Source organism: Myotis yumanensis, unplaced genomic scaffold (assembly GCF_028538775.1).
Source record: "Myotis yumanensis isolate MYYU_CA2020_CCGP unplaced genomic scaffold, mMyoYum1.0.hap1 SCAF_3, whole genome shotgun sequence".
In the NCBI taxonomy this organism is placed as follows: domain Eukaryota; kingdom Metazoa; phylum Chordata; class Mammalia; order Chiroptera; family Vespertilionidae; genus Myotis; species Myotis yumanensis.
In genome coordinates, this window is record NW_027223754.1 from 73,719,720 (window position 1) to 73,742,697 (window position 22,978).

At 40.0% G+C, this 22,978-nt stretch overlaps 1 protein-coding gene and 1 long non-coding RNA gene across 8 annotated transcripts in view; one reads left to right on the forward strand and one right to left on the reverse strand.

Annotated features, from left to right (window-relative positions):
• The window catches only part of TDRD3 (tudor domain containing 3), a 183,093-nt gene extending 173,978 nt beyond the window's left edge, over positions 1 to 9,115 (reverse strand). For 3 of the 7 annotated variants that reach the window (XR_011470762.1, XR_011470761.1, XR_011470760.1), the window contains exon 1: positions 8,332 to 9,114. Coding sequence is in view for 2 of the 7 variants with exons in the window: in XM_070408976.1 (XP_070265077.1) it covers positions 8,332 to 8,372 (41 nt within the window). In the remaining 5 variants the exon portion in view is untranslated. Of the gene's footprint in view, positions 1 to 8,331 lie in introns of all 7 variants that reach the window. The other 4 variants (XR_011470759.1, XR_011470758.1, XM_070408976.1 and 1 more) reach the window with 3 other exon arrangements.
• On the forward strand, positions 8,420 to 21,195 carry LOC139006590 (uncharacterized). Its single transcript, XR_011470763.1, has 3 exons — positions 8,420 to 9,481; positions 18,207 to 18,296; positions 21,023 to 21,195. It is a non-coding gene; the product is annotated as an uncharacterized lncRNA (long non-coding RNA).
• The last annotated feature ends 1,783 nt before the right edge of the window (positions 21,196 to 22,978 follow it).

Sequence of the window (22,978 nt, forward strand, 5' to 3'; positions counted from 1 at the left end):
TAAATTTTTTTTTCCTTTTTATCAAATTTATTGGGGTGACACTATTTAACAAAATTATACAGGTGTCAGGTGCACAATTCTAAATACACCCTCCCCAATACCTCCACCTCCCTCCTCCAACCTTGACAATCACACACTCTTTTTTTTGTTTGCTGCTCAATCCCTTCACCAACCCCATCCAGCCCCACAACCCCCCGACTGCTGTCAGCCAATTCTCTATGTGCTTGCTAGTTCATTTTGTTCATTAGATTCCACATATGAGTGAAATCATATGGTACCTGTTTTTCTCTGGCTTATTTCACTTAGCATATTACTCTCCAATTCCACCTATGTTGTCATAAAGGGTAAGATTTCCTTTTTATTTATTTTTTAAATATATTTTTATTGATTTCAGAGAGGAAGGGAGAGGGAGAGAGAGAAACATCAATGAGAATCACTGACCAGCTGCCTTCTGCATGTCCCACACTCAGGATCAAGCTCGCAACCTGGGCATATGCCCTGAATGGGATTGAACCGTGACCTCCAGGTTCATAGGTTGACACTCAACCACTGAGCCATGCGGCTGGGCAGATTTCCTTATTTTTTATGGCCAAGTAATATTCCATTATATAAATGTACCACAGCTGTTTATTCACTCTTCCATTGAAGGACACTTGGGCTGCTTCCACAGCTTGGCTATTGTAATAATACTGCAATGAACATAGTGGTGCATATATTCCTTCAAATTAGTGTTTTGGGTTTATTTGGATAAACTCCCAGAAGTGGAATTGCTGGGTCATAAGGAAGTTCTGTTTTTTATTTTTATCTTTTAACTAACTCCATACTACTTTCCACAGTGGCTGCATCAGTCTGCATTCCCACCAACAGTGCACGAGGGTTCCACATCCTTTTCTCCACAACCTTACCAGCACCTGTTGTCTGTTGATTTACTGATGACAGCCATTCTGACAGGTATGAGGTAATATCTCATTAATTTGCATTTCTCTGATGATTAGTAACATTGAGCATTTTTCATGTCTATTGGCCATTTGTATGTCCTCTTTGGAGAAGTGTCTATTCAGGTCCTTTGTCCATTTTTTTAATTGGATTGGTTGTTTTTTGATGTTGAGTTTTATAAGTTCTTTATAAGTTTTAGATATTAACTAACCACTTATCAGATGTATCATCAGCGAATGTTTCTCCCATTCAGTGGGTTGTCTTTTCATTTTGTTAATGGTTTTCTTTGCTGTGCAAAAACTTTTTAGTTTTATGTCGTTACATTTGTTTGTATTTGTTTGTTTGTTTCCCTTGCCCAAGGAGCTATATCAGAAAAAATATCACTAAGAGAAATGTCTGAGATTTTATTGCCAGTGTTTCCTTCTAGGATTTTTATGGTTTCAAGTCTAACATTTACGTCTTTAAACCCCCCTACCCCCGGCAGCTCATTAAAGGCTAATTCTCCATTTAAAAATGCTGAAATTCCTTAGTGCTTGAACCTAGCTTATTTTTACTCAAAGCTTAGTTTTTGGATCATAGATCAATGTTGTCTAACAGAAATATAATGCAAGCCACATATGTAATATAAAATTTTCTAGTAGTCACATTTTAAAAGTAGAGAATTAGGTAAAACTAACTTAATAATTAATATATTTTACTACAATATATTGAAAACATTATTTCAATATGTAACAATTTAAAAATTAATGAGAGCTATTTACATTCCTTTTTGTACTGGGTCTTCCAAACTCAGTATGTATTTTATATTTATGGCACATCTAAATTTGGACTAGACACACTTCAAGTGTTCAGTAGCCACATGTGATTAATGTCTACCAAACTGGACAGAACAGCCTTAACTGACCTCATCCATGCACTGCTTCAACCACCAGCTATACTCAAACGACTCTGAATTCAAATCTCCAGGCTTCTCTTCTGAGTGTAAGATTAGTATTTCCCAATGCCTAACTGGCATCTTATTTTAGATGATTCAAAGGCACTTCATACTCAAATAATGCCCAACTTCAATTCATGATCCCTCCCTCAAAAATGTGGCCTGCTTCTAATAGTCTCTATCTAACCAATTCATACACACACACACACACACACACACACACACACACACACGGCCAAAAACCTAGAAATCAACCCCTTGACACTTCCTTTTCTCTCATTTCCACATCCTATCCAGCAGTAAGTTCTGTCCATTTTACCTCCTAAATATCTCAACTCAACCTACTGCTCTCCATTGCAACCATCATCCACTCCATCCATCTACTGTCCACCTCCAATCCATTTTCTTCAATACAAGGATATCTCAAAACTTAACTATGATGTCATCTCTACTTCAACCCTCCCATTCCCTGATAAAATTTTCAACGAACTTCTATATTGCCTCCAGAACAAAAACAAAACTTACCATGGTCTCTGATGCTTGAGCTACATGATCTAGCTCCTGAGAATCTCCCAGCCCCATCTCATCATACTCCCTTTCTGTACTGCCCTCCTTCCATCCTGGCCCTTCAGATCTTGGACCCACCTTTGCATGGCCTTGGCTTTCCCCTTACTTAGGTTAATTTCCACTCATCTTCCATATCTCAGGGAACATTCTCTGACCACCATGAAGACATCAAATTTCCCTTTTTATAAATTCTTAAAAAACAATGTCCCTTCTCCTTTTTCCCCATAAGACTACATCCTATTGTACTAAAGAAATAGCCCGCCACAACAAGATGTTCAATAATTATTTGTTGAATAAGTACACCCATGAATCTGCCATGTGTTTTCCCTAGACAAAGACAAGATACCATATTATCAGATGGTATATTCAACATACTCTGCTCATACATCATTAGTTCTGGAAAACCTTCCAGACTTCCCAAGAGTGAGTTAACTACTTTCAACAACACCCTGCAAATAAAATATCAGTGTATAACATGCTTAAATTCTGCCTATCTTGTACACCATCCTAACAAAAACCACAGTGCTCTGTGCATAAGAGGAGTATGTATTTACTATGTGTATTTCAGTACAGACAATACTGCATTATAACTGACTATTATTGCAGATTATTATACTTTCAGTAACACTCTGTTAAAGAAATAACCTGTCACCACAAGATGTCTTCTCTGGTAGATATGATGTACCCAACAAGATGAGGGATGAAAGATAGCTATTTATCTCTACTTTAAAGGCTGTACACTGTAATATGTGTGAGAAGCACTCACATGTGCACAGACTCAGACCCACTGAGCAGATGCTACAGGGTTACACTATCTAAGGTACATAGAGGCTCTGTCCAGCCCTTTAGAACAGAACAAGGCGGTCCTTTCCTGATTCTCTACATTACCAATGTGCTTCTTTTCTGCCACCATTATCTTTGATTTGACACCCTTGTCAATACTTTACATTATCACAATGCATTTTTACCCCCACCACATTGCCACATTCTGTTTTTTGTTTTGTTTTGCTTTTTGTCGTTCTATGATTTCACAAATGTTTCTCAATTTCACATAAAATGTCTGTATTGCTGGGAATGCAATATGCTTCTTCTAAAAATTATTTGGAGGTAAAGTGTTCTTCAGCAACTTCCAAATCCTACGCCTTTCAAAAAGTCAGAATTTCTAGAGAGATGGAACTTAACTATAACATGATAAGTAAAAAATACCCATATTCTACTGTCAAAAAGAGAAAACATAAGCCAAAAAAAATAATATAATTGTATTTTTATGATTCTTGAAATGTTACTACTATGCAATTTTTACTTGATTTAGCAAATGCTACTGTGTGAGAGGAGAAAATTATTTTCAACTTGCTGAGGTAGCAAGTTTCTTTTTATACCCCTTTTATGCTGTAAGCAGTGAAGTGTACAGGCAGTTGAAACTAGATTTATAGGTTATTCACCAAAAAATCACTGCAAACAGCACCTTCAAATCTGAAAACTTGCACAGTTTAATAGAATATCCAGTCATTTTTAGCAGTTTACAATATCTACAAAAGCAACCAGGCAATATATATAAACACATTTTGAGACAGAAGGTCAAGAAGGCTTATTGCTCTTAAACATTATTAATTTCACAAATAATAAAAACCAAAGAGATAGTTACAAATGCCCATTAAAGAAACAAGAAATATTTCAAAATAGAAGGATGTTGCCAATAAGCTCCCCTGAAAATGAAGTATAAAGCGATTGGTTTCTTCTAGTGTTCTTCAGCATGATCTATTATTCTGTTTCACCCAAAAAATATTTTAATGGTTCTGATCCCTTCCAAAACAGTGTTCCAAGGGTACATTTATATCAAAGTGGTAATGATAAAGTATTTTATAATTCCAGATAATTTTTAAAATCCTACACTTAATATACAGCCCTACAAAGAACTATCAATATTCTTTATAACTATGAGTATACCTAAGAGTTATACTGAAATATCCTTTGCATAAACTCCTACTGCATGACAGGTTAGCAATAGTGTATTATGTAAAGGTATGGTAGTTATATTAATGATGCTGCAAAGACTCTTTCTTACTTGAACACTGATTTCATTCACTAGCCATCTCCTGTGAACAGGTGTGTCTCTTGGAAAACTGAAACCAAACAAACAAGAAAGGCACTGGGCTGGATTGCAGAACAGGAATCTGACTTTTTTGGTCTTGATCATTAATGTGTTTGGGAAGTGATGGGATATAAAACGAAGCTCTCCATCTGTGTATAAGTCAAAAGCCAGGAATAAGAAATTCCAGTGAAAAGTCTGGAAGTAGTTCCACTTCCTTAGAGTAGCTATCTCAAGGCAGCATGAAGAATAATAGGGCAGGACCCTCAAGAAAGAGAACAAGAACCACTCTATAATCCATACTGCCGTTGTGCTTCTTATTTTCTCCTCTAGTACTAAATTCTGAAAAAGACTTCTATAAGCTGTAGCCTTTCTTAGTTGTTCAAAGGTGAAACAAACAGAATGAAGTTTGGTATACCCTTGGGCCAGAGGATATCAATATGATGGTAGCACCAGTAATCAAAAAGAGACCAACCAAAAGTGAAGGTGAAGTTCAAACGGGAGAAGAGGTGTTCATCCTCCCTTTCACCTCTAACTCTGGCCCCTCCATAAAAAACAAAACAAAACAAACAAACAAAAAGCAAAACTCTTGGGGCTCTAATGAAGAATAAAGACTTAAGGGGAAAAAAATGTATTAACAAATTAGAATAATAAATTGGTTTATATAGATCATCTGTAATCCCAGAAGATGACATATTCATTAACAAGCTTTTCAGGGCTAAATAGTTCCCTAAACTACTATTTTAAGTGAAACTGATAGAACAAATTTAATAATAGTTTAGGTGTTTTAGCATCTATTTCTTTTCAGGTCCTACAAGTAATTAAATGAATAGGCTGAGTACAAAGAAAAATGGTTTTGTCAGTGACAATAATAGAGCATGCCAAGAGTTAGATGAAACTCAGCATGTCAGAACTGGAAATTAGTTGGTCAAAACTGCTCTATGGTCAGACATCCTCCTTCTAGTGCTCTTCTCTGGCTAAACCTTTGAGATGCTGAATTTTACCATAGTAAGTCTCTACTTAAATATCACTTCTACTACAATACAGGACACTGAGAGCCTAGGAGGTCCTCATCTTCTTTGGAACAAGTTTGGTCTGTTTAAGACCCATCAAAGGCCCTGGCCTGGAAGCTCAATTAGTGTCATTCGCATAAGCCAAGGTTGCAGGTTCAATCCATGCTCAAGGTACATACAAGAATCAACCAATGGCCGAAACCGGTTTGGCTCAGTGGATAGAGCGTCGGCCTGCGGACTGAAAGGTCCCGGGTTCGATTCCGGTCAAGGGCATGTACCTGGGCTGTGGGCACATCCCCAGTGGGGAGTGTGCAGGAGGCAGCTGATCGATGTTTCTCTCTCATCGATGTTTCTAGCTCTCTATCTCTCTCCCTTCCTCTCTGTCAAAAATCAATAAAATATATTTTTAAAAAAATAAAATAAAATAAAAAATCCTAACATATATTTAAAAAAAAAAAAGAATCAACCAATGAATGCTTAAAAAAGTGAAACAACAAATCAATGTTTCTGTTTCTTTCTCTTTCTCCCTCTCTCTCATCAATAATTTTTTTAAAAAAGACCTTTCAGAAATTACATGATACTCCCAACTCCTAGAAAGATAAGTAATTTTATCAGACCACACATTACTCCTTTTTATGAGTCAAAGTCATAAAAGCAACAGTTTGGCGGAAGTAACACCTGTAAACAGATAATTTGTAATACAAAGTGGCACATGCTACACTACAACATTGGTGGGGATTTATAACAAAGTAACAAATAGCCAAAACCGGTTTGGCTCAGTGGATAGAGCATCGGCCTGCGGACTGAAAGGTCCCAGGTTCGATTCCGGTCAAGGGCATGTACCTGGGTTGCGGGCACATCCCCAGTGGGAGATGTGCAGGAGGCAGCTGATCGATGTTTCTCTCCCATCGATGTTTCTAACTATCTATCTCTCTCCCTTCCTCTCTGTAAAAAATCAATAAAATATATTTTAAAAAAACAAAAAAAACAAAAAAAAACAAATAGCGGAACTCTGCCTAGGCTTGGTTAGAGAACTTGGTTAGGAAATTCTGATTGGCAGGGGCATTCCAAGGTCAATTGTATCAGACTTTATTGAGGACCTAAAACGTAATGTGCTCTCTGGCACTACAGATACACAGAAAAATAAGATGTAGTTCCCCACTCTTAAGAAGACCAAAGAAGAACAATTTAGTATGTGTGTGGAACCAAAATAATGAAACTAACATCTCTAAAGGAGGCGGGGTCATGCTGGAAAACAGTAAACAACTAAGTTTGTAATTAAATCCTAAAACTAGTTTGAAGAATTAAGGCTCGATCTAAGGAAAAAATGGGGAATAACTCAAATGGAAGAATGATCCAAGATTATCCAAGACAACCTTGTCAGTTAAAGAAAGTGAAGGAAGAGATTCCACTTAAAAGAACAAAAATAAAACTAAATGAGATGAGTTTGTTATGCTAATGATGTGCTCTACACAAAAACTGTAGGACCAGTAACACATAACAGTTACATGCACCATATTTGGAACTGGCCCCTCTGCAATCACCATTCACCTCCACCACTTTCTAGCTGTGTCATTTTTGGAAAGCTGCCTAACAGCTCTGTGCCTCAGTCCCCGCCTGTGAAATGGGGTGGTTGTGGAGCCAGGAGCAACTTCTTCAAAACACGGCTGTTATGTTACTCTAAGTCAAGAACTTTATTCCCAGTATCAAATCCACATCTTTTACTCACCTGTAGCCTCCATAACCTGGCCCCCAACTTTCTGGCCTGAACCCTCCCTGGACACCCCCCCACACACACATTCCCTCGGAGGCACAGGGATCTGCAAGCCCACGAGCACTTTCTTCCTCCTGTGCCTCCTCTCCAGCGTCTCTGTGCCCAACAAGCCGCCTCCTCGCCATCTTTCAAAGTCCACTTCTCTAGGAAATTCACTCTCCTTCCCCTCCAATTCCATGGTACAGCTGCCTGCCCCTGGACACAATTAACCACTGTTTTCCGGGTTTGTGCTGGTCGTTTTCCATGCCTCCCTCTCTCCCCTTTTCATGAAGATGGTGAACTTCAGAGAGCGGGGGCCAGTCTCTTCCATCCTCCTCCCCACCCACCCCGCATCTCAGACCTGGAAAAGCATGACTGCATCAAACTCTATGTTTACAACTGTGATGGCCGCAGTTCCAGACACGCTTACTTTCCTATAACACACGTTATTGGCTTCGGATCCCAAAAACCTTAGCATGAAACGTATTTCAATGTCAGAACACCTCCATCCCTTCCAAAAAAGTTCTACGGAGCACCCGCAGGCGTGGACAAGGCGGTCATTTTTAGCTTCAGAAGTTGCGTGTGTGACGGGGCTCGCCGCACCCCCGTCGGCGCCGCGCTTAGAAATAAGGGGCAAGAAGGGGCTGTGCTCCGTCCGCCCTCAACTTCCTGCGGGCCCGCCGCTCCCGCCGCGGTCCGCCGCCGCCGCCGCCCTCGCTGCTGACCCCGGAGAGGCGCGAGGCGCTGCAGGTGCTCCCCGCGGCCGGCGCAGGCCCGGCCGCCCGGCCCGCGCCCCCGCTTCCCCCCGGCCCGCCGCCCGCCGCTCCCGGCCCAGGCCGCGCCGCCGCCCCGAGCGGAGCTGGGGGACTCGGTCGGCTCCGCGTGGCGCCGGGGGCGGGGCCGGCCGGCCGGCGGGCCCGGGGAGAGGCCGGGGGCGGGCGGCGGCCTCCGCCTACCCCGCCACGCACCCCACCGCCCCCAGCCCCAGCCCGCCCGGGGCCCCGGTCCGCGCCCGGGGCCGCCGGGACTCACCACTTACCAACCCGCCTGGGACAACGCCGCGCCGGGGACCTCGGCCATGGTAGCTGCCTAGGCCTGGGCTGCTGGGGGGCTGCGGTGGGGGTGGGGGCACGGCCTCCTACTTAAGACTAAAAACAAAAAAGAAAAGAAAAAAGAAAGAAAAGAAAAAGAAAGAAAAAAACTCCTCCGGTCGGCCCTGCAACTGGGCATGCTCAGTGCGGCCGGCGCTTCCGCGTGCGGGTTCCGCCCGCCGCGTTTTCCGAGCGGCCGCGTGGGGCCGGTGTCTGCGCGCCGGGGCGGCGATCAGCCAGGGATGGGGCTGGAGGCGGGAGGCCAGTGGGTAGCAAGGACCACGAGACTCTGCCTCCCCGGAGGCTGGCTGGTTTCGGTGTGGGTTACTTTCCTGAGTTGCACGCCTTGGAAACTAGTTCGGGAGCAGAAAGTAACCTCCGCGTGGCCAGCGCCGACCGATGGTCAGCTCCGGGCGAGCAGGACACGCCAGCGCCGAGATGGACGGGTCGGCCGCGAGGGATCATGTCCAGGGCGGCTTTTATAAGGCCGTGTTTCAGGCAGGAAGACTCCGAGGGAAGGGGTTCCCAAGCCCACGCTGCATGGGGGGAAAAAAGTTTACTTTCTTCTAAAGACCCGTTCCATTCGCCCGCTTTGCTGTCTGCCTGGACGCACAGGAAGAATGCAGCGGGTCTTTTTCCAGTCCCCTCGGGGAAACGGGATTGTCCAGGTCGGTTCCACGATGAAAGTGCGTGGCCGACCCAAGGAAACCTGCGCTTAAGGGACGTGGGAAAGTCAGACAGTTGGGTCAGTGCTCGATTCTCTTGTCGCTCTCCCACCGGGCCTGACCGGGTTCCAGCGCGGCCCGGTGACGTTGACACGGGCACACCCAGACGTGGCTCCCGCCGCCCATAAGCCGGTGCCCTCAGCTCTCAGGACGCTGAGGCGCAAGCGCTGGTCCCGGAATGGGCATGCGCGGCGGCGGCACGTTGCAGCGTGGTAGACACGCTAGTGTGATTGGGCGGCCGAGGCCCACGCCAGCCAATCAGGAGGCACGCTGCTCCCCGCACCCTAAAAATTTGCCCTACCCTCGGCAGTCACCTCAGCGGCACCCGGGAAAGAGATTGAAGTGGCGCTGGCCTCCGCTGCGAAGTCGCGGGGTGAGGACTGTTAAGAACTTAAATCCCATCACCGCGGCGGTTTCTTTGGAAGCCATCATCATCATCAACAGATGTACAGCGGACTGCCGATCTGGTCAGAGCCGCTCCTGGGACTGGGGAGGAAATCGACTGTTACAGAAGGAAAGGGGTAATTACCCCGGGTGGAGCTGGATCCTTAATAGACATTTTTCTCATTTTAACTGGGCTATGCCGTTCCGGCTTCCCAAAAGTCATAGTTCTAAAATCGCGATGCTTTCTTGAGCTTTAATGCTATTATAATTCCCAAGCACTTTTAGGAACAGAAGTCACCTATCCTATTCCCTACAATTTGCAGTAGTATGCGATGTATACACAAGGCCATATACTGTACATACTACAAAGTGTATTTCAATGTATAGGCACCAGTCGTCATATCTAGGAGTCAGGAAAAGATAATTCTGAAGTAAATAGATGACTCAAAATTAAATTGCTAATTTTTATTGGTTGCTGAATCTTAATGTAACTTGTTAATTATGAAAATGATAGGTTGTTCTAATCATCAGAATTCTTCACTGGTTAAATGTGAAGCCTTTGCACTTTTGTTCACATGTGCAGTGGGTAATACAGTAAGAAGTTACCATTGTGTGATGCTTACAATTTAATTAAAAGCTCCACAAAACAATTAATTCTCTTGCTTTAGGATATGTTTTAAAGAACGGGTTGAGGATTTCCACTGGAGAAAGTTGGGGCAATATTAGCATCAAAAAGAATACAGTAATTACAATAATTAATTGGATAAAGAAAATGCCTGAGTTCAGAGTACCACTAAAAATAAAGGAGGGAGAATGAAAAATTTCCTTTCAGAGAAATACTAGAGATTAAATGAAGAACAAATAATAGAATTAGAAAACCACTATTTTTCAAATCAACCACAAATAATTCAGGCAAAGTTCATCAGAGAATGCGAAAACCACTGGGTGAAAGATTGGGCACAGGATCTTCACATGGTTTCAAAGTGTCAGGCCATAACTTCCTTATAAAATAGAAAACGTACCTTTAAAAAAAATCACTGCTTAAACAAGTGACCAAAGCTAGAATTGCTAATAATGGGACAATCTGATATTATTGGTGTTTACTGGTGTTATGCAGTTAGGAATAAACATCATCTAAGACAGTGGTTCTCAACCTTCCTAATGCCGTGACCCTTTAATTCAGTTCCCATGTTGTGATGACCCCCAAATTCATTGTTACAAATTGAACATAATTAAAGCATAGTGATTAATTACAAAAACAATATGTAATTATATATGTGTTTTCCGATGGTCTTAGGTGACCCCTGTGAATGGGTCTTTCGACCCCCAAAGGGGTTGCGACCCACAGGTTGAGAACCGCTGATCTAAGAACTATTCTTGCCAAAATTGTTTAACTTGATTTTCATCAAACTTCTAGCCTGTGGTTCCCAACCAGGGGGTGGACCCCCACCCTGCTCCCCATCCCCTTAACCCCTTGAGCACTTTGACAATGCCTGGAGACATTTTTCTTTGTCATAATGACAGAGAAGGGCAGGCAGGGAAGGGGTTGTTACTGCATCTAATGAGTTGAGGCTGGGGATGCTGCTGAACATTGTAAAACCCACAGGACAGCCTCTCCACAACAGTTAATTATCTGGTCCCAAATGTCAATAGTGCCAGGGTTTCTAAGAAGCCCTGGTCTAGATGTAAGCACAAATTTAAAAAGTGTAGGGGATATTAGAACAAGTAAGCATGAGGAAAAAGGACGATAAACCCAGAATGTGGTATATTCTACAAGAAACCAGGCCTGGATTGTTTGAATGAGCCATTGTAATTTTTAAAAGAATGGAATTCTTCCAGATTGAAGAGACCTAGGAGACATGATAACAAATGTAGTCCTCAATCTTAAAGGGATGTGGTAGCATCCTTTAATCTTGAAAATTTTATGCTAAAACATTTATGTTGTGAAATCTGTAACTTATTTTCAAATGATTCAGAATATCTCTACATAGATGTCTATCCATATAGATAGATATATTTACATAACAAATCCATATACATATATATACACATGTATGTATATGTATGGAAAAGGGTGGAATAACAGAATAAAAGCAAGTTTTAATATGATTAATTACCGCAAATCATTAAAAAGGCAAAAATTCCATAGAAAAATGGGCAAAATATGTGAATAGGCAATAAACAAAAAAAGTAGTAGTCAGTGAATATGTGACAATGTTTAAACCACATCAGTAATCAAAAATTAAAACAATGAGATATCAATAAAATACCATTTTTACCTAACCCAATGGCAAAAACTGATAATGTCAGGTGTTGGCGAGGATATGGGAAAATTTATTTTTTAATATACTATTCATACGAGTGAAGTTGATAAAACCACTTTGGAGAGTACTTTGGCAATATCTAGAAATACTGAAAACATGCATACTTTATGATAGAGCATTTTCACTTTTAGATACTTATTCTAGAGAAAGATGTTCATTGAAGCATTGTTTAAAATAGAAGAATAAAAACAACTTCAATATCCAATTGGGGAGAAATAGGTTTAAAACATAATAATGATGTGGTATATTCATAAAATAAAATATTCTATGTCAGTTTAAAGGAATACACCAGACTTCTCTATATATTAGTTGGGTGCATGTCAACAATATAATGCCAAATTTAAAAAACAACAACATTAAAATAATTGAAGCACCCAACAGAGCTCTGCAATGATGGCTACTGAGTACTTGGAATATGGCTAGGGCAATGGAGGAACTGATTTTTTAAATTTTATTTTAATTAATTTAAATTTAAACAACCACATTGCTAGTGACTACATACTGGACAGCACAGGTATATTTATGCCTGGACGTATAGAGGCATACTTATGCATGTAGGAGTATGAAAATAGATTTGAGGGATGCACAACAAACTCAGAATCCTGGTTGGAGTGGGAAGAAAGGTAATGGATCTAAGGGTCATTGCCAAATGGGATTTGCTTTATCAGTAAAGTTTGTTTCTTTAAAAGAACAGAATGCATTATGACAATATATTAGTTACGTTTATTGAGTGAAGTTGATACAACCACTTTGGATCAACAAGTAAGAATATGGATTTTTTTATATTATTACTAGAGGCCCAGTGCACGAGTTCATGCACCAGTGGAGTCTCTCAGCCTGGCCTGTGGGATTGGGCCGAAACTGGCTCTCTGACATCCCCCGATGGGTCCCGGATTGTGAGAGGGTGCAGGCAAGGCTGAGGGACCCCACCAGTGCACAATTGGGACCGGGGAGGGACGAGGGAGGTTGGCCAGCCAGGGAGGGACCATGGGAGGGGTCCAGGGCGTGTCTGGCCCATCTCGCTCAGTCTCGATTGGCTGGATCCCAGCAGCAAACTAACCTACCGGTTGGAGCATCTGCCCCCTGGTGGTTAGTGCACATCATAGCGAGCGGTTGAGCGGCCTTGGCATATCATTAGCATATTATGCTTTGATTGATTGACTGGATGACCAGACACTTAGCATATTAGGTTTTTATTATATAGGATGTATATTATATTTTTATATTATGTTATATTACTACATTTTAAATACCTAAGAAAAGCAAGTTGTGTCACTATTGTATTACATGATACTTGATATAATATACTTCTACTTTCTACAGTATATTGTTCTATTGTTAATATAATCAAAATATAATCAATATGAAAAAAAATAAAAGGAAAGTAGGGAAAAAATAGGACTATTATAGCGACCTTTAGAAATTGAAAGACTCATGTAGAAGGAAATTTAGAACTTTTCTTTTCAGTCCCAGATGGTAGTCCTAGGGACTAAAGAGAAGATTTTAGCTTAATATAATAAAAATTTTAATCTGGGGGCAGTCCAAAGTAATAGCACCCTAGGGAGAGTGAGTTCCCCAACAGTGGAGGTATTCAAGCCTCTGTTAGATGATCAGTTGGTATGAATATTATAGAAAGGAAACCAAGCAGTTAGACTGGTTCAGTGATTTTCAAAGGATTTCCCGAGGAGCCTAGTGGCTCCACTTTGTGTCTCAACAACCATAGTGGTGGACAAAGAGAAGGGTCGGCCAGCAGGAATCTAGGCCCCCAAGCCTACTCAAAGCAAAAGAGCACTCCTTTTATCTGTTTTATTCACTGCATTTTGGGGAAAGATTTAATTTGAATAAAGGTCTCAACAAATAAAAATAAGTTTTAAAAATTATGAGGCTAGCCCTGGCCAGTGTGGCTCAGTTGGTTAAGCATCGTCCCTTGCATTGAGAGGTTGCCAGTCTGATTCCCAGTCAGGGCACATTCCCGGCTTGATCCCCATAGGAGGCATGCAGAAGACAGCTGATGGATGTTACTTTCTCTCCCTCTCCCTTCCTCTCTCTCTCAAATCAATAAAAATATATTTTAAAAATTATGAGGCTAGATGAATAAACCAGTCACTTGTTCAACAGGGATTTATTGGTGCACACTATAAGCCAATCATTGTGCCTGGCACTGCAGGTGAGATCAGTAGTCATTAGCCCTGCCTGTGAAGTTTATAGTCTGTCTGAGGATAAAAACATTAAATTACTTTATACATAGTAAATGCTGTCCACCCAAACCCCTGAGCTCTTATGAATGATACTGTGAATCCATATTTTCATTATTAAAACGACTAATTTTTTTAACCCAGTGGTGTGATAGAACCAGATCCTACTCACTCATGAAAGCCAAACAGGCACATCTCCAAAACGCAGCATTCATATCAGGTTGTTAGCTTGAAGTTATCCATGGTGTATTTATACCACAGGAAGTGATAATGGGCTTGTTTATTTTGTTGTTGTTGTTTTTCTGGAGTGCCAGTTATTAAACATTTAATAGCACCACTAGGTGCACCTCCAAGAATGAGAGAACTTCAGGATGAGAAGACGGGTTTTAGAAAACATGAACAGATACACAAATTGTCTGAGTTCTGAATTCTATAGAGATAAGTTGCTTTTAAAGTGAAAAGGGTCATCGTGGCTAGTGCGGCTGAGTTGATTGGGTGTCGTCCCATGCACCAAAAGGTTGCTGGTTCACTTCCCATGTGTAGTTTGTACATTGTAAGAAAATGATGATGCTACTTCTTTACCCAGAAAAGGCAAGGCCAAAATCACTTAAACCCGAGCCAACACTCCAGAAAATATGGAAATTTCCCTCCCAGCTCAAACGCAATTGTTTACTTCTATAAAATGACTAATTTTTAACTAACTTGATTTGTGCTATATATTTTATATGTTCTTGAATGGTACTATTGTCTATTCTATTTATTGATTGAATGATTGATTGATTGATTGATTGTTAATCCTCACCTGAGAATGTTAGCAGCCAAAGAAGTTGAGCTGGACTTTGAGAGTTTGCTCTCACAGCCCAGATCTCTTCACTGGCTTCCCAGGGCTAAAAATAGTGAGAGCACTAAATTACTAGCCAGAAGTTACCACTGAAAAGTTCTGCTATGAAGGACTTAGAAGTGGGATTTTCTAAGCCCAGGGGAAATAAAACTCATTTGCATTCACTTTTATGCCTAAATGTCTCAATAATAAATAAAAGGTTGGTTGTTGCTTTTCAAAGCTTTGGCTTTTTTACCCCCCTGCTTCTTCAAAACTATTCAATTAACATCTGTGCTGTACTTCTGGAGAAAGATCTTCAGACATAGGTCAGCTCAAGCAGAAGAGGATCCTGTGAGCAGGGACAAAGGGAGGTGGTAGGAGGATCAGCTTTATCTAGTTTGCACTATTTTTTTGAAAATCTTGGCTCATAACTGACGTAGGTAATGGGAGTTCTTAGATGCACCTTGTACCTTTCTATGTATTAGCTCATTTAATCTTTTTTAAAAAAATCTTTATTGTTGAAAGTATTATATATGCCCCTCTTACCCCTCCCTCATCCTTCCATTAACCTCCTCTAGCCTGCCCCACCCCCACCCCAGGCCTTCACCACCTTATTGTCTGTGTCCATGGTTATGCATATATGCATACAAGTTCTTTGGTTAATCTCTTCCCACCCACCTTCCCTCTGAAGTTGGACAGTCTGTTCCATGCTTCTATGTCTCTGGATCTATTTTGTTCTTTATTTTGTTCAGTCGATTCCACATATGAGTGAGATCATGTGATACTTACCTTTCTCCAACTGGCTTATTTTGCTTAGCATAATACTCTTCAGGTCCATCCATGCTGTTACAAATGGTACAAGTTCTTTCTTTTTTACAGCTACATAGAATTTTCTTGTGTAAATGTACCAGTTTTTTAAATCCACTTGGGCTATTTCCAAATCTTAGCAATTGTAAATTGTGCTGCTATGAAGATAGAGGTACATATATTCTTTTTGATTTCTTAGGATATTGTCTTAGAAGTGGGATCACTGAGTCAAATGAGAGTTCCATTTTAATATTTTAGGAAACTCCATACTGTTTTTCACAGTGGTTGCACCTAATCTTAACAACAACCTATTAGGGATAGTGTGTGTATAATCCCTCTTTTGCAGATGCAGAAACTCAGACCCAAATTTGCATAGTTGGTCAATGCCAGAGCCAGGATTTGAGCCTACATTTCTGATAAGAAGTTTCCGTGCTCCACTACCTACTCAACCCCACTCCACCTGCACACACCATTGCAGCTGTATGTCTGATTTTTGTAAGCTAAAGCTGCCATTTGGGATGGAATAAGAAATCTTGGAAGTGAGAAAAGAGAGGTTAGGATTCTGGGAAGAGCAACAAATAAATATAAACAGGACAGCAGATTGAAGAGGCTATGGATCTCTAAATTTCAACAACAAAAACCCTATAATGATGTTTTCAAGTGGTTAGATGATGTTTTTTAAGTTGATTAATACAGTAATTTTATAATGCTTCTTGCATGACTCAGGGTGAAGGGAAGATAGGAGTTCAGTTTTAGACATAGACTATCCAAATCATTCCTCCAAATACCCTTCAAAATTTTAAGAAGTAAAATCATTGCTAATTAAATGTTAATTATACATAATTCATGTGATCCAAATTTTCATAGAGCTTATCTGCCTGTGGGTTCAAATGAGGTTACATTAGTATTTATGTGCCAATTTTACTGTCACTTCACAACATAACTATAGGACTTAAGCATTATTTGAGTACCCCTCCTGCCCCCATCCCACAATAATTAATCCTAGTGTTGCAAGGATTTCTCAGGAGCTGTGTGACACATGAGCAGCAATAGCCCTCCACTGTCTTCTGTCTGGCCTCTTATTTCTGTCCACTGACTCACAACCCACTAGGACAGTACTTGGATATTATAATTGCCCCCATGAACTCTCTAAAAATGCTGTTTCTATGTCTAGGAGATTGTTTATTACTGCCTCCAAACCTGCAGTACCTCAGTATGTCAAGCAGCAATTGTGTCCTGTGCATAAAATGGGGATTGCCCCTCTCCAAATCCTGGATGTACTGGGTCACCTGGGACCCAGAGCATCTCTGCTTACTCTGTGGGTATCACAGATTCTTTTTTTTAAAACAAATATGTTTTTATTTATTTTTTAGGGAGAGAAAGGGAGAAACATCCATGAGAGAGAAACATCTATCAGTTGCCTCCTGCGTGCCCCCTACTGGTCATGTGCCCTGACTGGAATCGAACTGTGGTTCCGAGGTCAACGCTCAACCACTGAGCCACACCAACTGGACTCACAGATTCCTTTTGAAACAGCTTTTGCTTCAGCTCTCAGATTTCTTAAAGCTCAAAAAAGAAACTGCATGAAACAGGGTTGAGGAACAGACACGGCACTGTCCTCTCTTTCATCTTGCTGAAAACTGCCCCATACATCTAGCTCGTGCAAGTCAATGTCAGGGAGGTCATGAGCCAGCCTGTTTATCAGTCATGCCTACACATTTTAACCACAGCTGGGAAGCATCCTCTCCCAATATTAGTTTCAATAATTCATATTTTTCATATAATTTTTAACAAGGTTAGTTTTAAATACTTTAAGCCCTTTTTCTATTATTTGTTCTGTTAATTCTCACCTGAGGATATTTTTTCCATTGTTATTTTTAAAATGTATTTTTATTGCTTTCAGAGAGAAAGGGAGAGGAGAGAGAGATAGAAACATCAATGATGAGAGAGAATCATTGATTGGCTGCCTCCCACATGCCCCCTACTGGGGATCAAGCCCGCAGCCTGGGCATATGCCCTGACTGGGAATTGAACCCAGGACCCTTCAGTCCACAGTCCTGACGCTCTATTCACTGAGCCAAACTGGCTAGGGCTTCATTGATTTTTGAGAGAGTGGAAGGGAGGGGGAGAGACAGAGAGAGAAACATCAACGTGAGAGAGACACATCGATTGGTTGCTTCCCTCACACACCTCAACTAGGGCCAGGGATCGACCATGCAACTGAGGTACGTGCCCTTGACCGGAATCAAACCTGGGATCCTTCAGTCTGCAGGCTGACGTTCTATCCACTGAGCCAAACTGGCTAGGGCTAAGCCCTTTTTCTAATAATGAACAAATTCAGACACATTTATGGAATATTTATATGGTAAATTACTATAGAATTAAGATTCAGCAAATGGGTTCAACTCCTGACACTAAAATAACTAGTTGAATGATTATTTACTTTTCTGGGACTCTGTTTTTTTCTTCAGAGGATTGGATTTCCAAATAATTGCATTATAAAGTCACCTGGACCCTCCTAATTTCTGTAATTTCAATTGTAATTTTATTATTTCAAATTATTGGTAGGTTGGAAAATTGTATTTTCAAAGATGGCTGCACCAATATATGCCACATCCCACATGCTCTTCTTACAGTGCGACACACTTGTACTGACAGGTGAGGCTGCTATTTCCTCCCTTTGGATTTCTGTAACTATCTGGCCATTTAAATGTGGCAGAAGTAAGGCTGCTTGATATCTGAGGCTAGGGATCATAAAAGGCAAAACAGCTTCGATGTAGTGTGTGTGGCAGCTCTAGTGCGCTTGCGCTAGCTCTCTGTATCTATCTTATGCTTGCCCTTAGACCTTAACCACCATATTTTGAGGGACCTCAGGCAACACAGAGAGGCCATATGTTCCAGCCAACAAGCCTTATTTAGGTACCCAAACAGTAATGACCAGCAGACATGTGAGTGAATGAGCCTTCGGATGATTCAGCCTTCAGTCTTTGTCTCTTCTTCAGACATTGTGGAACAGAAAACAGTTGAGCTGACAGTGCCCTGATTTCTGGTTTCTCACCCACAGGAACCATGAGAGAACATAACGGATTATTATTATTTTAAGCCATAAAATTATGGGGTGATAATGTAAGGCAGCCAAAGTAACCAAAACCTGGAATATGAGAAACTAACATATACAGATTGCCTACATGTATGTGCCAGGCACTGTGCTAGGCACCTGATTTGCATCATTTTCTTTATTCTGTGCTATGACTCAGCATTTATTTTATATAGTATTGAATATATCTGTGACTTATTTTATTTTGAATTGGTCAATAAAACAACTCCCAGATGTAACACTGTTTCTTGGGAAAAATAATTAATACTGTAAGATGTTTCATTTCCTAGCACTAGTCCCAGAAATGCCCTGTGCTGCATTACTGTGAGGTCATAAAAACCCATTTTAGTATTGATGGTTTTGATGTTGATAGTTTTGAAAAAAAATATTTTAAAAATGATTAAAATTGAACTCTAAGCCCCAACCGGTTTGGCTCAGTGGATAGAGTGTCAGCCTGCAGACTCAAGGGTCCCAGGTTCAATTCCGGTCAAGGGCATGTACCTTGGTTGCAGGCACATCCCCAGTAGGGGGTGTGCAGGAGGCAGCTGATCAATGTTTCTCTCTCATCAATGTTTCTAATTCTCTATCCCTCTCCCTTCCTCTCTGTAAAAAATCAAGAAAATATATATTTTAAAATTGAACTCTGAGTTGTTTTTCCATCAATTTGGTTTAATTCTGAAAATTTATCAATATATTTATTTTCGAATGCCTTCTAAAAAAGAATTTTAAAATATTCTACCTTTTCTCTCATAATAACTAATATTCATTTTTCTTAATCTTTGTTGAAGGTAAGGATAAGGGAAAAAGTGGTCAAATGAGATAGAGGTGTTGTTCATTCATAACTCTTTAAAAATACGTTTTATATTAGACCCTGATTTTTTTTTAATATATATTTTATTGATTTTTTTTTTTACAGAGAGGAAGGGAGAGGGATAGAGAGTTAGAAACATTGATGAGAGAGAAACATTGATCAGCTGCCTCCTGCACACTCCCCACGGGGGATGTGCCCGCAAGCAAGGTACATGCCCTTGACCGGAATCAAACCCGGGACCCTTGAGTCTGCAGGCCGACGCTCTATCCACTGAGCCAAACCGGTTAGGGCCAGACCCTGGTTTTTTACAGAAATGCAGCTGGGGCTTGTAGTTAGTATTTGAAGAAGAAACCTATTTCCCTAAATCAGTCTCTATTATGCAAAAATACAATTAATAAATATAGTAATATAGTATAGATATTGATGTACATGTTAATTTCATGCATCCATTTTTAGTGGTGCTAATTAATATCAGGACAAATATTATTTGTTATAAGTATTTTAAATATTTATTACAATTATTTTATTATTATTATTATTATTATTATTACTATTATTGAGATACTTGGGGCAGAAATTCAACCCCTATTGAGTTCAAAGCAGCAATTTAAACTGCTTTGTTTTATTAGTCATCAACAAATGGAACAGATGCAGTGTTTTGTTGACAGATAATATTCAGTGGTATATTGGATCCTAAGCTAGAAACACTTGTGAATATTAAAGTCATAAATAATTCAATCCTTTGTGGTGTCAGTATATAACCTCAAAATAACCCTTTTCAATCTGAAGCCACTGGTAATGGCCCAGAGTTCGGCAAGGCCAAATCATACCCTACCACATATAGTAACAAACTGTAATACAGAGTTTCAACAAAGAAAATACAGTTAGCATAATAATGAGGCATTAGCTGAAATGCACCCAGAGTTGTTGACCTGAAACAAAATATCTACAGAAAGAATGTGTTCTGAAGGATGCTGACAAAGTAATTAAAATAACTAGAGAAATAGACTTAGCTTAAAATTTAGCAAGTCATAAGTCCTGTCTTAGTCACTTAACCTCTAACTTATGCTCCCTGATCCTTACAGACTGTTTTAATATTCACTCATTCAGTACAGTAAATTCAGAGCATCGCCATGTTTAGTTCTTGTGCTCCTGCCACAAGCACCTCTACCCCAATACCAAACTTTGCAGGATTCCCATATGTGCTAATGTCTTTTCCTCTGGTGACTCTTTACTTACTGTGCCCTTAGCCTCAAATACCTCTGTTTTCCTTTGTGCCTGAGATTTCACTTCTGGGAACCTGATTTACCCAGACACAACTGCTGCCTCCTGCCTCCCTGTTCACATGTCATGTTGTACATCCATTGCCTACAGTTCCCACAGTACCATATTGATATCATTTCTGTATTTATCCATGCATTTCTCTTTTCACAGTGTGGGGTACTTAAACCATTATTTCATCCTTTTACTACCCAGCATGGTCACAGAGCTTGGTGGTCAACAGTATGGACTTGGAAGATAGACGCCCAGGTTTAAATTCCGAATCCACCTCTTATTATCACTGTGGTACTGGAATCGCTACTTAGCTTCTGACCCTTATTATCTCCAAATGGACTGTCCTAACAAGATTACTTGGAAGAGTAAATGAGATAAAATACACATACCATACCTGTTACACAGCAAGTACTAAATAAACATTGGTTACTGAACATAATATTTGCCGTCGTCTGATTAACTTGAAATATTTACTCTGGGTTAGATGAGACTAATAGACTGAAATTAGTATAGTGACACCATTTGTTCTTTCCGGATTAAAAGAACTTCATGTACTTATGAATATTATTCAACAACTCTCCATTGCATCATGGGCAGTAATAAAAGGAATCCATAGAGATATTATCTGACTCAATACTGCCACCTGTTTTAGGACATCGTCAAAACCACAAAATGATGACCAACACCATAATAGTTACCCAATTATACCAAATTCACTTCCCATAACTTTTCTCTATTAATATGGGGGTGCATTTAATTTGTTAAAATTTAAATATGAAAATGAATATGTTATCGCCATTGTAGACAATATGCCTTATTATATATATGAAATATTCAAAATATATGTACTATGTAATACCTTTAGAAATGGTGATTAGTGGTAAAGAAGTAAGAATCATGGAGAAATACTATTCTATTGTTTTTTTCTTATGTAACAGTACTGGCATTATGCTTAGCCCTCTACTAAATAATGTGAAAGTCAGTATTCCTAAATATGCGCCCATGGGTTCACACAGCAAAGGCCACACTCAGAAGTGTGACCTGGTCAGTATGCAGGAGAAGAGATGAACTCAGTGTGGAATCTTATTGTGCTCCTGGTACAGGGCCAGGAGCTTGAGGCATTGTGTATTTTTCAGTATCAAACTCACCCTGAGGATGAATTCAATCTGGATAATAGACTGGATATAAGTTTACCTTATTCATGACCCTGACAGAAGTAATAATGAGCTGCCAGCTGCTTGAAGCTACAGTCCTGACTGCAGGACAGGCGCTGAATGAAGTGGAAATGTATGTGCAGAGCAGAGAAGTCGGAAGTCCTTCTCAGGGGAACTGGAGAGTGTTTCTGAAATAGAGCAAAATGGCCCTTGCCTTTCCCCTCATGCCAACTTCTTGGTCCTATAAGGAATGAAGATACGTTCCTCCCCTCCACACGGAAATGCAAAGTAACACTAAAAACAGTTTCTACTACTAAAATCAGCATACCGAAGAAGGAGGTAAGAACTGAGCTAAATAATGCTGTTTCACCACTTCCCTCCATTATCACTGCTCTTCATTTTTTCTTGTACTTAAGCTATTTTCAGGAATGTCAGCAAATAGCCAATATGGTATTACTTTGAAGTGCGCACTCTATCTACAAATAGTGGGGGGTTTGAAACTTATTAGATATAAACTGTAAGGCTTTTAAAATCCAAGGCTCTTAATAAAGCCTAAGTAAATTCATTTATCCTCGAATTTAGACCTTCCAGCAGATGATAGCTTAAAAATTGCTTATTCTGACTTTAACAAAGTAAAATGAGATTTCCCAGTAAGTATTAATAAGTAAAATTAAATGTAATAGATAAAAATGTAAATAGATAGTACCCTTGAATTTATATCATATTTATTCATTAGACCTCAAAGTAATTATTAAGTATATTTTTTCTTGTTGCTGCATTATATAGGTATTCTTTTAATTTTAGTAATGAAAAAACTTTATATGCAATATATATACAATACATATTTATATACACATATAAGTTATATACATATACACATATATATTGGAAGTTAGCTGTTTTCTGGTAATTTTCTAGAATGAGTGAAAAGGAAAATTCAGGGATTCTGAGCAATTCAAATCAATAAATATATTAGCTGTCACGACTTCAAAACTAATAGCTG